Below are 13,359 nucleotides of genomic sequence, written 5' to 3'. Positions count from 1 at the left end.
CAACCTCAGCCACAGGCTCCCTTCTCTCCCAAGTCACACACCAATGCTGGCTGACCAAGGAGACATCTCACTGACAACACAGACATCGAAATCCAGCACATGGCAGATGTGTCTGGGGTTGCAGTCCTTTCAACACAGTTTGCTTAAGACAGCAGGTCTCCCACACAGATAATGACTGGAAAAACCACCTCACCATATGCTCTGCCTAGATAATGCAGGAGTCTTACACAACTTCTCTGTAAGTTAGAGCATTCAGCAGGAGTTAGGGGGCTGAAAGGAGTTGCATATTCCATCGCCTTCTGTAAACTAGGGGTAGAGGAAATAATTAAGGTTTTAAATAGTCCACTTGCTCAGGCCCCAGAAGTACCAGGACATCCCCCTTTGTAAGAGGCTGAGGTCACAGTCTGAACCCTTCTCTGCCCTGTGGTCCTTGTGCCTGAGAGGCTGGGGCCATGCTCTGGACATTTGTTCTCACAGCCTGTGCTGTGAGGAATACTTTTGGTTAAGGCAAAAGTTCCTTAAGTAACAGGCCCATGGCATTTTCCTTCTTTTTGTGACTGTGCTGCCCAACAGAAACAGCCTCGTTCCGACCTTATGGAATCTGTAGAGACTAAATTCTATCATAAAAATGGAACTGGATAGTCCTGAGAACAGTGTTGGAGAAAGCAAGGTCTACTCTGAAGAACACACTGTCAGGACAGAGTTCAGGTGGACTCTTGTTTTGGAGGAGGGTGGAAGCAGAGGCACGGCAGGCGGAAAAAAACAAAACTGCAGCAGTGAGTTAGTTACCGTCCCTTTCACCATCCTTCTGAATAAGGCATCTGGCCAGCAATTAGTTTTATTACCAGCCCTCACTGTTTAAATCTTAGCAGAGAAAAAGAAAGGACGTTGAAGTGAAGAAAAAATGAAATGGATTACCACCAGTTTCTGGATTTTCTTCTTATATCTGAAGCTCACTCCCAGTCTAGGGAATAGTCTTCGGTTTAAACTGAAAGTGAGAAAATTGTGGCACATTAAGGTGGCAGATAGCTGGAAAGAGGAGCGAAAGCAATGAGGCTGTAGTTAGGGTTATGTGATAGCAATCACTTTTATAAGGAAAGAGTCCATGGAAATGCAGAACTGCAGTTTGCAGGCTGATTCTACCTTTAACGTTCTGGGTCATTTGGGGCCAAGAACTTCTTTATCTTCCTTGGAGATGGGAGGAGGGATGCATATGACTTGTTTTAAAACCAGTACTTTGTGAAGTGGTAAGATGTCTGTAAAATGCTTTGAGAGCCCAGGAAACAAACCAGTGGCAAAATAATAATAAATAAAAATAATAACGACAACATACAATAAAAACACCATGCATCACAGAATTGAAGGGCAGAGAAATGAGCCACTTGGAAGCAGTGATGAGACTTTTCTAGGGGACCCACAGCTTCCCGGAGCTTCCCCCACCCTGTACTCTGCTGTGAGCCCTTTCACCTAGCATGAGCCCACAGGACAGGCTGCTGGCGCGAGAGATCTAGCTTTGAGTCTCATCTATAACTACGGCCATGTCCCAAATTAACCCTCTAGAACAGATGCCGAGGGAGACTAGAAGTGAATGTTCAGGATATACTTTCTGGTATATCGTTTACCTTGAGAGAAAGGGATTTAAACCAACAGAATAATACACAGGTTGATGCACACCTGACAATAATAACAAAAGATGCACTGACCTATAAAAAGCCTTTTACTATGTATCCCAGGATGGCCAATACAAGCTGGTTAGGTAATTAGCCCTTCAAGAGTTCTTTTGCGGTCATATAAAAATGCTTTGCCTTGTTAAAAAAAGATATCTAGTCTACCAAAAACATATCCATGAATGGGCTTGGGTTTTTTTTTCCATTTTCAGGTTTGCAAGATAATTAAAAATACCTACATATCGTCTCTGAGCACACCAGCTGTCCATTAGCTAATCAGTTTTGGCAATACACTGCACAGAGGTATACCACCACTGGTTTCTGACATTAAGTTAGCTTTAAGCTTATTGGCTATTCCTACAACTGGAGGCAGCTTGGAACCCAGGCCCTGGAAAGCATTTGCAGGATTTACTACCCTTTTGCCTGACACCTTTTCAATGGTGAGAGGTCTGGGCACAGACTTGCTAATCCAAGGGTGTCTTAGTGCTTGAGCTGGGGTCAGGCGGGCAGAGGGGTCCCAGTGAAGACACCTTTTCAAAAACTCTACGAATAAGTAATCATCACACCCCTTCAGTGCTGTCCCCCAGTCTTTGCTGCCTGGGGGACCCCGCTTCTTACCCCTCCGTGAACGACCTCCCACAAGCACAACCCTCCCATCTGCCTGAGTGGTCACAGAACAGTAGCGAGGTAGGCCCTTGGAGTTAATAAAGTACTTGGCACGTTTGGATTGCTCCAGGAGTTTTGGTGGTGGCATCCCTAGAAGCTCCATCATACAGGCCAGCTGGTCTCCTTCATCCTCTCCAGGGAAGAGAGGCTGTCCTGTTAAAAGTTCTGCAAGGATGCAGCCAAAACTCCATATGTCAATGGGCGTGCTGTAGCGGTTTCCTAAGATGATCTCTGGAGCTCTGTAGAACCGAGACTGGATATATGTGTAAAGCTTCTGGTACTCAAAACAGCTGGACCCAAAGTCAATGACCTTAGTTGCACTGCGCCCATGGTGTTTCAGGAGAATGTTTTCTGGCTTCAGGTCACAGTGAATGATCTTGTTTTTGTGGAGAGCATCCAAGGATTGCAAGATGGATTGAGCAAACTTGCGAACCAACTGGATGCTAAAACCCTGGAACTTGTTTTTTTTAATGAGCTCATAAAGGTCTATGCTCAGCAGCTCAAAGGCCATGCAAACATGGTTCCGGAACGTGAAACTTTCCAGCATATGAATAACGTTCATGCTACCAGTTTTATCCTGCTTTTTAAGATGCTCCAAAATCCGGATCTCCTCGGCTGCTTGGCGATGGAAGCGCTTTTCATTGCGTACCATCTTCAGGGCCACGTACTGTCGAAGTTTGTGATCATAGACCCGGGCTACCTGCCCAAAACTGCCCTTGCCAATAATTTTCAGCACCTCATATCGATAAGCTAGATGGTCTCGAGGCACGTGAATATAGGCCCCATCTGCATCATCATAACCCCCATTATTGGGACCACCGATAACTCCATGTCTTTTTTTGGCATTTGGACCCACAAAGTAAATTTCTGGATAACTGATGATTTCCAGCTTCTCATAAGCAGTGAGGTGGTGTTTATATTGCTTCAGTGCTTGTTCTGGAGTCAGAGGCAACACTTTGGATGCTTTGGATGAACTGCTAGATTTTACTGTATTCAAACTATCTGAACTTTTACCCTGAGAAACTGTAGGAGAGCATTTTTCAGAGTTGTTGATGCCATCTGACTGAAAAGTATCAGATCTTCTGTTGCCAAATTCTTGAAACAGTTGTTCTACCTTCATCTCACCTCCATTCAGGAAGCGCTGAGTAGGATCTCTTGTTAAATGCTCAGTGGTGATCTACGGCAAAGAGAAGTGAAGAAGTTAAAGTCACTAAAAACGGTGGAAGAATGAAAGAATCGTCCCCCTGACTGAACAAAACAACAAAACATGCCAGTTGTGTAGTCAAAAGACCCAAAAGTGAGATGAGAAAAGCAGGAGTCTCTAGAAACTCGTGTTATGTTAATCCTTAGGTTCCCTGATTGCTATGGCCACCCCAACCCCACTACATAGGCCTCCCTTTGTTCAAGACAAGACGGTCATCTTACCATACCCGGAACATGCTAGATTCCTTCTAACTGGTATGTCTTCCTACCGAGAATCTTTTCACCCCATCCACTCAAATCCTACGCCCTTTCAAAGCCCAATTCTAGTCCTCCCTCTTCCACTTAGAACTACTCCAAGCCCATACTAACTATGGGCTTACACTCACATCTTAACTGCAGCTTTTCGAGTCTACCACATAATCTGGCACTTGTTTTTGTTTGTTTGTTTGTTTGTTTTAATTTATTTTTGGCTGCGTTGGGTCTTCGTTGCTGCACGCGGGCACGCGGGCTTTCTCTAGTTGCGGCGAGCGGGGCCTACTCTTCGTTGCGGTGTGCGGGTTTCTCATTGCGGTGGCTTCTCTTGTTGTGGAGCACGGGCTCTAGGCACGCGGGTTTCAGTAGTTGTGGCACAGGGGCTCAGTAATTGTGGCTCACGGGCTCTAGAACACAGGCTCAGTAGTTGTGGCACACGGGCTTAGTTGCTCCGCAGCACGTGGGATCTTCCCGGACCAGGGCTCGAATCCGTGTCCCCTGCACTGGCAGGCAGATTCTTAACCACGGTGCCACCAGGGAAGCCCGGCACTTGTTATATATATACTGTCCTATATTGTTTACAAACTGTTTCAAGTACCTTCCCAAATCTTAAGGGCATGTACCAGGAGCAAAATAATACATATTAAAGTGTTCTGTAAATGATAAAGGGACAGAGGCAGGATGTGACCCCAGGTCTTCTGAATCTTGGTCCAGAACATTAACATAACCTGGTACCAGGTTCTCCTAGTGCCTGTACTATTCTCCAGTAGGGCTGAATGTTGACTTTGGCCTGGAATCAACCAAGGCCTCATCATCTACTCCTGGGTCCCCAAATAAATGATCACATCTTTCTATCTCAGTTCATTGAATCAAAAAATTTCTAATCCAGAGAGAACTCTTGAGATCACCAAGGCCAATTCTTTATGTATCTGATGAATAGCAGTGAGAATCTAAGGCCCCAGGGTGCTTCTTGTAAAACTCTCCTAAAGACAAAGAGTCACCTTTCTCTCTCCCTCCCTTGCTCATAGACACATACACTAGTCTCCCTCAGCAAAAGCCTACGTGACAAAGGCATACAACTCTTTTTACTTGATTTGGCATCATCTTTTCCTGCAAGGAACAATAACCCACAGAAAAAACTCTACTTACTAAATACCTCCGAAATGAAATAAGATTCTTTGAAACTCGATGGAGGGAAAGACAACGAAAAAGCCAAACACTAAAAAAAATACTAAGAAAAATATAATGTGCTAGAAGGAAAGAAGAAAAAAAGTGCTAAATCTGTTGTTTAAAAAAAAAAGTCTGGGATACTTCAAAGAACGACTATTTTTCTTAACAGACCCTGAAGAACTGTACCCCTGATCTGTATGATTGAGAGCCTCTATGATCAAGGGTAGATAATTCCAGAGAAGCTCTGAGCTATATTTATGATCTCTTAAAATATAACACAAATTATAAGGTAATGATCCAAAGTGGCCAACCATTTAAAAAATAGAATTTTAATATAACCTAAGCAAACAACACCTGACCCATCACCTATGTAAATAAAAATATAAAAGATGAAAATATAAACAACAAAAAAGGGATGAAAAAAAAATTAAGTGTTGGTATACTTTAGACAGCCCCTAATTTAGTTATAAAAGCACGACATTAGTTCCTGCCTGCTTCTTTTAGGTCATTTAATCAATTTAAACATTGATATAGTACTACAGTTACAAAACTGAGGCACTGCACCATCTTACATATAAGCAAAGCAGCCAGTACAACGGTAGCCATACTTTGGCATTGAGTTTCTAAATAAAGAGGCAAGATACGGACAAGGAGAGATCTCTGATACCAAAATAGAGAACTATCACTAGTCAAGAAAATAAAATAGGCTTGCAGACAGAACCTAAATACCTTGTTAAAATGTAAATATAATGCAACATTTTTTTTATCAGCAATTAAGTCAAATAACCATTCCTGTTTTTAGGGATGAAAAAAAAAGGTCTCATCCATCCATCTAACATTCACATGAGCATTAATTGTTCACAATTATAAAAGTGCCAAAAAACAGGTTACCTCAAGGCACTACAATCTATTAGGAGATAGGTTTGGCTGAGCTAGGGAATTATAATTATTTGGTTTTAGGTAGATTTACATAACAAAACCAAATATTTGCATGCATCTAAACCAGTTTTCCTTAAATTTTTACTACCTAACCTAAATGCATCTAAATATTTACTGCCAAAGTCTTGGGGACACAGTCTGAAGAAATGTGAAGTCAGAAGGCCTAGGCTGGGGTCCTGGCTACACTGCTCAAAAACTGTAGGTCCCAGGGTAGGCTTAACCTTTAGCCCAGTTTCTTAGCCTCAATTTCTTTATCTTTAGAATGGGGATAATAATACCTCCTTGCACGATGTTGTGTGAATCAAATTATAATTAATAATATATGTGAAAGACCCTCAGAAACTATAAAACATGTTAAAAACACTGGTAACAATTAGGCAAAATTCTCAATATATTGTTTAAACTCCAATACACCCTCCCTTTCCCCTTTTAGCTTATCTTTTCTCTCTGTGGTGCCGTCCTCTGCAGCTCCAGACTCTCCCTCCGCCAGACATGTGGCATCAACTATGCCTTCTGCTCCATGAAGGCCCGCACAATCAGCCTTCCCTTAGGATGCATGGAAACACCTCACCCACTTTCTCCCCCACATAAAACCTCCTTGCAACTTGCCGTGCAATTTAATGGGTTATCTCTCCAGAGATATTTGACCTTTAACAAGATCAATGCCTTAACCCAAGGGAATGACTCTCTAGGACCCGCAGTCATCAATGACAAGCTGGTAGGAAAGGTATTTGTGGTCCAGGGTCCACCCCTGGGTGGACCTACTATTTCACCTACTCTGCCTACATATAAGGCTGTGCTGGCTCTGGAGGTCTTCATTTCTGTTTGTGATAAAGAGAGGGTCTCAGGTACAGAATGTTAATAACAACAGAAATTTAATTTCCACAGAACTATTACAATAAGATTAAGGATGTCATTTGGATTTCCTGACTCATGGTTTTTCCTTAAAGTGAGCCTAAATCTCTCTCTCTGCAAATTAAGTCTTATTTTGCCCTCCAGAACTACACAGGAGTGTCCAAATTTCCATGTTAAAGCCCTTCAGATACCTAAAAGGGGCTGTCCTGCCTTCACCAGTTTTTCTCTAGGCTCATCATCCCCATCACATCCTCCACCTCACACGCCTGGGTCAGGCTGCCTTACTATATCCTATTCACATTCTCAACACGGGCTGCACGTTATGTATCTCTGCAAGTGTGGCTCCCAGAACAGAACAAGACACTTCAGGTCTAGTCCCCCTGTGGACTGTCAAGGTTTGAACCTCCAATGAATCTGAAGAATTCCAGAAAGGAATTTTTTCCACACAGGGAGGGGTTGTCGCCTTAGCTGTCTTTCCTTTCCTGTAATAACTCAAATACTGGTCTGAATCAATTATGGATCAAGTCTGCTGTGCTAGAAATAAAATCTTCCTTCCATTGTTCTAGGAGAATCTACAATTTTCACACATGTTAAAGTAGTTACAAAACACTATATATGTCTAGTCTAGGGTTATAATCACAATAACTAACCAATGTCTGCAATCGACTTCAAATATTTTAACTATGTAATTATATCCAGAGAGATAAATAATGCCAGATTAATCATGTTTTATTTAAGAATCCTTTATATACATTGTTAATTTGGAGCACTCTTTTTTTTTTTAACACCTGTATTGGAGTATAATTGCTTTACAATGGTGTGTTAGTTTCTGCTTTATAACAAAGTGAATCAGCTATACATATACATATATCCCCATATCTCCTCCCTCTTGCGTCTCCCTCCCACCCTCCCTATCCCACCCCTCTAGGTGGTCACAAAGCACCGAGCTGATCAATTTGGAGCACTCTTGACATTTCAAATAGAATCTTCAACTGTGTTAATCAAGTCTTGAAGATCTTGTTGAGAAATTCAGAAAAGGAATATCCTTCTCGTCCAGATATAGAAACACCACACTCTCCCTTGCTCTCGACCCTAAATCTCTGCAACACAAAGCTAACCCAATAAAAGCCTGTGAGCAGATGATTTATAGTTTACAACAAGAATGTAAGGGCATCTTGGATAAACAATGAAGCCAAAGGACTTTGTGAAATAAGCAATAGCGTCTCGCAATGAAGTCATGGCATAATGAACTATAAGTGTTACTAAGAGGTCAAAAGCACTTTTTTCAGCAAAATTTGCTGAATCTAAAATCTTGTGTTTTGCAAGCTGTGTTACTCTGAATACCATACAGTAAAAAAATTCATTTTGATCCTGAAACATACAATTTAATTGCCGTACTATATGGTGATTAGCACTGGCCAACTCTGAAGTAAAGTTAAAATGGACTTTAAGTCACATGATGACCAATTGCAAAAGTTTCCCAGAGAGATGTGCTAATTGTCAGCAAGTAACCACGAAATCTGATAGTCAACACAAGGAGTATATAGGTGGTTCTGGAGCTCTTAGAGGTTTTTACATATTAAAAAAAAAAGCTTGTGGAGAATGGAAACTTACTACACTTCAGAAAGGAGATTAAAAATAATAGGGTGACCAGCCTTCCAAATATATATAGCCCGTATTTTGTAATATTACTAGCCTTGAAAGTAGTGAAGGGGTTGATTTTTAATGGCAAAAGCTGACAAACCGTTGGGAAGGACTATGAAAAATGCAAGCAATTTTTTACATAGAAATAATTTTAGGTCTTAAACAGAAATATGAAGGAGAATTATTGATAAATTAGTCTACTCAATTATTCAATTTGTTCATTGATGATATATGCAGCAAATTTTAAAGTCACAGGATAGATTCTCCCTGTCATGGAACTTGTCCAAACCCTGCTCTCCCTACCACTCTATGAGTGGCGAGGGAATGGGAATTAATTTATTATTTTAAACGTAAAACGGTGTCAAAAGCTAAATGTCTGCAAGCTCCAAAATGATTAAATGCATCGAAACCAAAATGTATTGTTCAAGTTTTATTTATGATCTATAAAATGGTTCTCTTAAGCATACTAATAAGCTAGGACTGCATTTCTGCCGTGCAGGAAAAATCTGCAGATCTGTAAGTTCAGAGGTATTTTCTGTTTCTTGTTCTTGTTAAAATGAGCCATCATAATATACTGTACATATCATTCTATTAAAAAAATAACCACTATCTAGATAAAAGTAGCATGTCATTTTTTTCCCTATTTACCCCAGTGATTGAAAGGAATAGGTGGGCTCCAAATCAAAATCATTCTGAAAAGCTGAACTTGGACCACAGAAATTGTTATTTCAAAGTCAAGAAAAAGCAAAAGTGAATAAAAAATAGCCTGGGTTACCAGTGAGATGTGACTGTACCTTGACCATTTAAAGTAGCATTTCCTCCTTTCCAGGCCCATTAGAGCTCAAAGAATTACTTCATTTACTTACATTTAGTCTTCTGGGTAGAGGTGGTTCAGAAGGATTGCAGAGTGCATTTGAACAGGGTGGGCATTTGGTTTCATCTATCATCATGAAGGTATCATAGACACCATCACCCAATCTAGTTGAAAGGATTACAGATAAAATCTGTCAGTAACTGAAGTATATACATTTGTATTTCCAAAACACCCTGTGTCTTAACTGCTTCATATCTGCTACAAAGAATAATTAATACAAACAAATGTCTACACTGCATTTTGGCACTGAATACACACCACAGGGGTATTTGGCAGATGAAGAGAGGAAACCCAACTTTTCCTCCTTTTTTTATTTTTAAAGAAAGGACAGCATTTCTAGGTTTATATTTTGAAATCGTTAAAGTAAGTCTTACTTTCTGAATGTTGTTAACAATAGGGACTATCAAAAGAATCTCATTTAACTTACTACTTGAAAACGAACGCTAGTTGAAATCTGAAGCCTAAAAGCTAACCAGAACAAACAAACAAGACAGAGAACTGTATTTTCAAGTAGGAGACTTGGATTCTAATCTCAGCTCTACCACTGGCTACTCTACCTTCCTCTCTGAGCCGTTGGCCACATGTTGTAAATGGAAGAGTAGTTCCAGTCTACGCACTTCTGGGTCTCATAAGCAAGAAATAAAAGGCCTTCTTAGGGCTGTTTTCTCTTTATTTATTTATTTACTTTCCTACTTAACATCTATCTAACTTGTAGAAAAATACAGTGAATTCTACAGCAAATACTACAGTGATTCTCTAAATTACAAAATGTACTGGATTTCACGTCTTTACCCACTTAATTTTCTGGTGGATGGTGGAAGCTAAATGCCAAATGATCATTTCTCTGCTCTTTAACACTGTGCCTCCACCGCTGTAAGGGAACACAAAAGACGGAGAGGATTTATTTAATCCACAAGATGGCCCTGAATAATGTATTTCATCTGCCACCAAGAACATGGATTTCCCAGTAACACACATCAGCATTTCATTGTATCATTTTTACATGATATACTGTGAATACAATGATAATGACCCAGTTGCAAGGGAAGAATTTTTTTTAATCTTTAAAACGATGCTGGAATATTTTAGTGGCTTATAAAAACTGTTTTGTAAAATTAGTTCTAGAGTTTTCTTAATCGATGTGTTATAGGAATACAAAGAGAAAAAAAAAAACGAAAAACAAAAACCAAACAGAAAACCCACTACAAATATTTTTGGAATGTTCTCTTTTTAAAAAACATGCTTACATTCTGATAAAATTACACCTTTAACGGGAACTGCTTCATTGACAAGAACCAAAAATTCTGGATGTGACTGATTCTTTGCCAACAACATGAATAAAACAAACAAAATGGGACAGACGTCCACATTTACAGAGAAAAAGACAGACTGAAGACCTACAAGATTTCCTATAAATAGCCAAAGGAAATTACCCAAAGGTAGTCTCCATGCAAATGAAGTGGGCAGGTGGTCCCTACTCTCCATTAAGGTGTAAAATACAATGCAAGGTGCAGAATCTCTCAAAACATGATCCACAGAAAGCCCTACTCAGCAGAGCCCCTCACCTACACCCCTCACGGCAAAGCCCTTGGTTATCTGCTCTGAGCAACAGGGCTTCTTTGAAAAGGTATTGCTCCCTGTCTCCCCCAGTTTGCTAAAAAGCCCCAAAAAAATCCCAGCTTCTCAGAGTTCCTTACCATATACCCCCGATCTAGGACTTCAGAAATAATCTCCAGGGTGGGAATTCTTCTTTCCTTAACTCCGCTCAAGCCCCCTCCCGTGCTGGGCTGGGGGGAGGGGAGCTGATGGAGAGGAAGAGGGTGGGCCAGTCCCGGGAGGGAGTCAGACCCCTTCCCTCGTCCTTCCTGCTTGGGGTCTCGCTCAACCTCCAGCCCAGTCCATCCACGCCCCCCGACCTCGCCTGCCAGCTGCAGCGGCTCACTCGGGCGCCCCAGCCCGTTATCCCCCGGCGCCGTTACCTCCGCTGCTGGGGCGGGAGTCCGGCTCCTGGCGGCCCCGCATCCTTCCGCCCGGGCCCGCGAGCTGTGCCTCCCATCCGTCAGCTCGGGACCCCCCGGAGGGAGGGGCGGCGGTTGGACGGTCAGGCAAACAGTGTCCACCTGCCCTGGGGCGGCTGCCTCCCGGGCCGCGACGTTCCCTCGGTAACTCTCTTCCAGACACTGCAGCTCCGCGCGCGTTCGCTCGGGACTGGCTGGGGTCGAGAACAGCCAGAGGAGCAGCAGGGGCGGGAAGGGGAGTGGTGTGGTCGCCTAGCAACCGCGGCACGCCCCGGGAAACGCCTCTGCGCAACTACGCGGTCACGCACAGGGGCGGGGCCGAGGCCTCTCCCCATTGAGCGGCGCGTGTCTCGGAAGCTCTCGCTGGCTCCGGAAGGTGGGAGGCGGGAGGCTCGGAACCCGCCGCCTGAGGTTCTCTGGTCGCTGGCTGAGGCCTGAGGGCCGCGGCTGGGGAGGGAGAAAGGCCCTGATGGAGGGTTTGTGAAATAGCAGCCCCCGATTTCTGCCTCAGAAGTGGCAGCCGGCACCTCACGGTCAGCTATCTCTTAGCAAGTTGCAGCCTAGAATTCTAAAACCTCCCTTGAATATTAATAAAATAAGAACGAAAGACATGGGTAATTTCTCAGACTTCTCCACTGATGGGTGTCCCTCCGGAGGGTAATGAGTTAACAAAGGAAACCAATAATAATAAACCCATTTTGTGACACCACCGGCGCCACGAATATTTTCATTTAACCTCGGTAACCATACCAGATGATATCCCTCTTTTATATAGATTTAACTAGGATCCGGAATTTAAGCTGAGGTATGTCTGACTCCCCTGCAATGAGATGCCACGGATGGTAGGGCTCAGAGCCATTTTAAGGATGAGGAAACTGAGGCCAGAGGAGATCATGTGGTTGGCGAAGCCTGAACTAAATGTCTCCAAATTCCCAGCCTTCCTCCTGCTGCACCAGACCCCCTGGAAAGAAGGCTCTTCCTGTCTTCTTCCTTGGAATGGGTGGGGTTTTTCCCTTTACTTTTCTGAAAAGTTAAGATGCCTCGGCAACACCAAGGTTAAGCGGATTTGGATAGGTGGAACGAAAGTGAAAGGGCAGGAGGTTAAAACAGAAGAACACAAGTGTTGTTTTCTTGAGCGTAACAGCCAGTCGGATTATCTAAACCTACAAAACACGAGGCAGGCTGTCTGACCCTTGCGGAGAGAACTAAATGTTATGGAAATGCCGAACACGGGCGCCACCTGGTGGGGCTTGGGGACTCATTGCCCCAAGCCTGCAGAGCATAGTCCGTAAACCTGAAAATTTCCATCCAAGGCTCATTTCCGTGTGACTAAAAGTCATAGTCCCTGTTCTCATGGCTTTAGTAAAAATGCCCTTAAAATCCAAAGGCTCTTCACTTTATAAATTAATAATGTGTCAGTTTTGGGAACTTTACTCTTTGCAATCAATGTTTTCTTTAGCCTATGATACAAATATAAATTCAAAGATTTTCTTCCACGATGATTTAAAATTTTTTTCTAATCTTATGAATAAGCTTTTTTTTCCTAACCTCGCCCAGCCCCTCCCCCACCCTTCCCCAACCAGAACAATCCTGCTTTCATGTGGGTTTGTACTTAGACTCCTATGGAAGATTTTGTTTGAAGGAAGAGTTCCATGGCAGCGAAAGGTTTGGACTAGATTGTTGCTGAGGTCCTTTCCAGCTCTAAGGTTGCAAAATTGTATTAAATAATCATTGTTCTTAGTACTTATGTGGACCCCTCAGACCACGTTTCGATAGGACTTGCCCCCACAAGTTTTGTTACCTCCTTCTGAATCACTGCTCTCTCCAAGTCTGTTTTAAGACATAGCTAGGTAAGCCACCTTGAAGCATCCTGCTCCCCTTCCTGCCCCTGAGGTGGGAAGCACAGAGGCCTCCTTTGTCTTTAGGCTATTGATCCCAAGGTCACGGGAGGGAGGATTGCAAGGGTGCTGGCACTTCATGAGTCCCTGACCTTAGTGACCCAAGTAATTTCTTCAAAGAGCCCCTGTTTCATAACAGTGTGGCTGGATTAAAGCCCAATGAGGGATCTAGC

The 13,359-nt window shown here is 42.8% G+C and overlaps 1 protein-coding gene across 1 annotated transcript; it reads right to left on the bottom strand.

The window, feature by feature from the left end:
- Window positions 1–1,699: 1,699 nt before the first annotated feature.
- DYRK3 (dual specificity tyrosine phosphorylation regulated kinase 3) lies at window positions 1,700–11,467 on the bottom strand. The gene is made up of 3 exons (XM_036847267.1): window positions 11,250–11,467; window positions 9,263–9,374; window positions 1,700–3,510 (listed from the first exon to the last, which is right to left on the bottom strand). The coding sequence occupies exons 1-3, from the start codon at window positions 11,324–11,326 to the stop codon at window positions 1,936–1,938; spliced, it is 1,764 nt and encodes a 587-aa protein (XP_036703162.1). The 5' UTR covers window positions 11,327–11,467; the 3' UTR covers window positions 1,700–1,935.
- Window positions 11,468–13,359: the final 1,892 nt, after the last annotated feature.

The sequence above is a fragment of the Balaenoptera musculus genome, chromosome 1 (assembly GCF_009873245.2).
Source record: "Balaenoptera musculus isolate JJ_BM4_2016_0621 chromosome 1, mBalMus1.pri.v3, whole genome shotgun sequence".
NCBI classification, from domain to species: Eukaryota; Metazoa; Chordata; class Mammalia; order Artiodactyla; family Balaenopteridae; genus Balaenoptera; species Balaenoptera musculus.
This window is presented reverse-complemented; position numbering and strand designations above follow the sequence as displayed.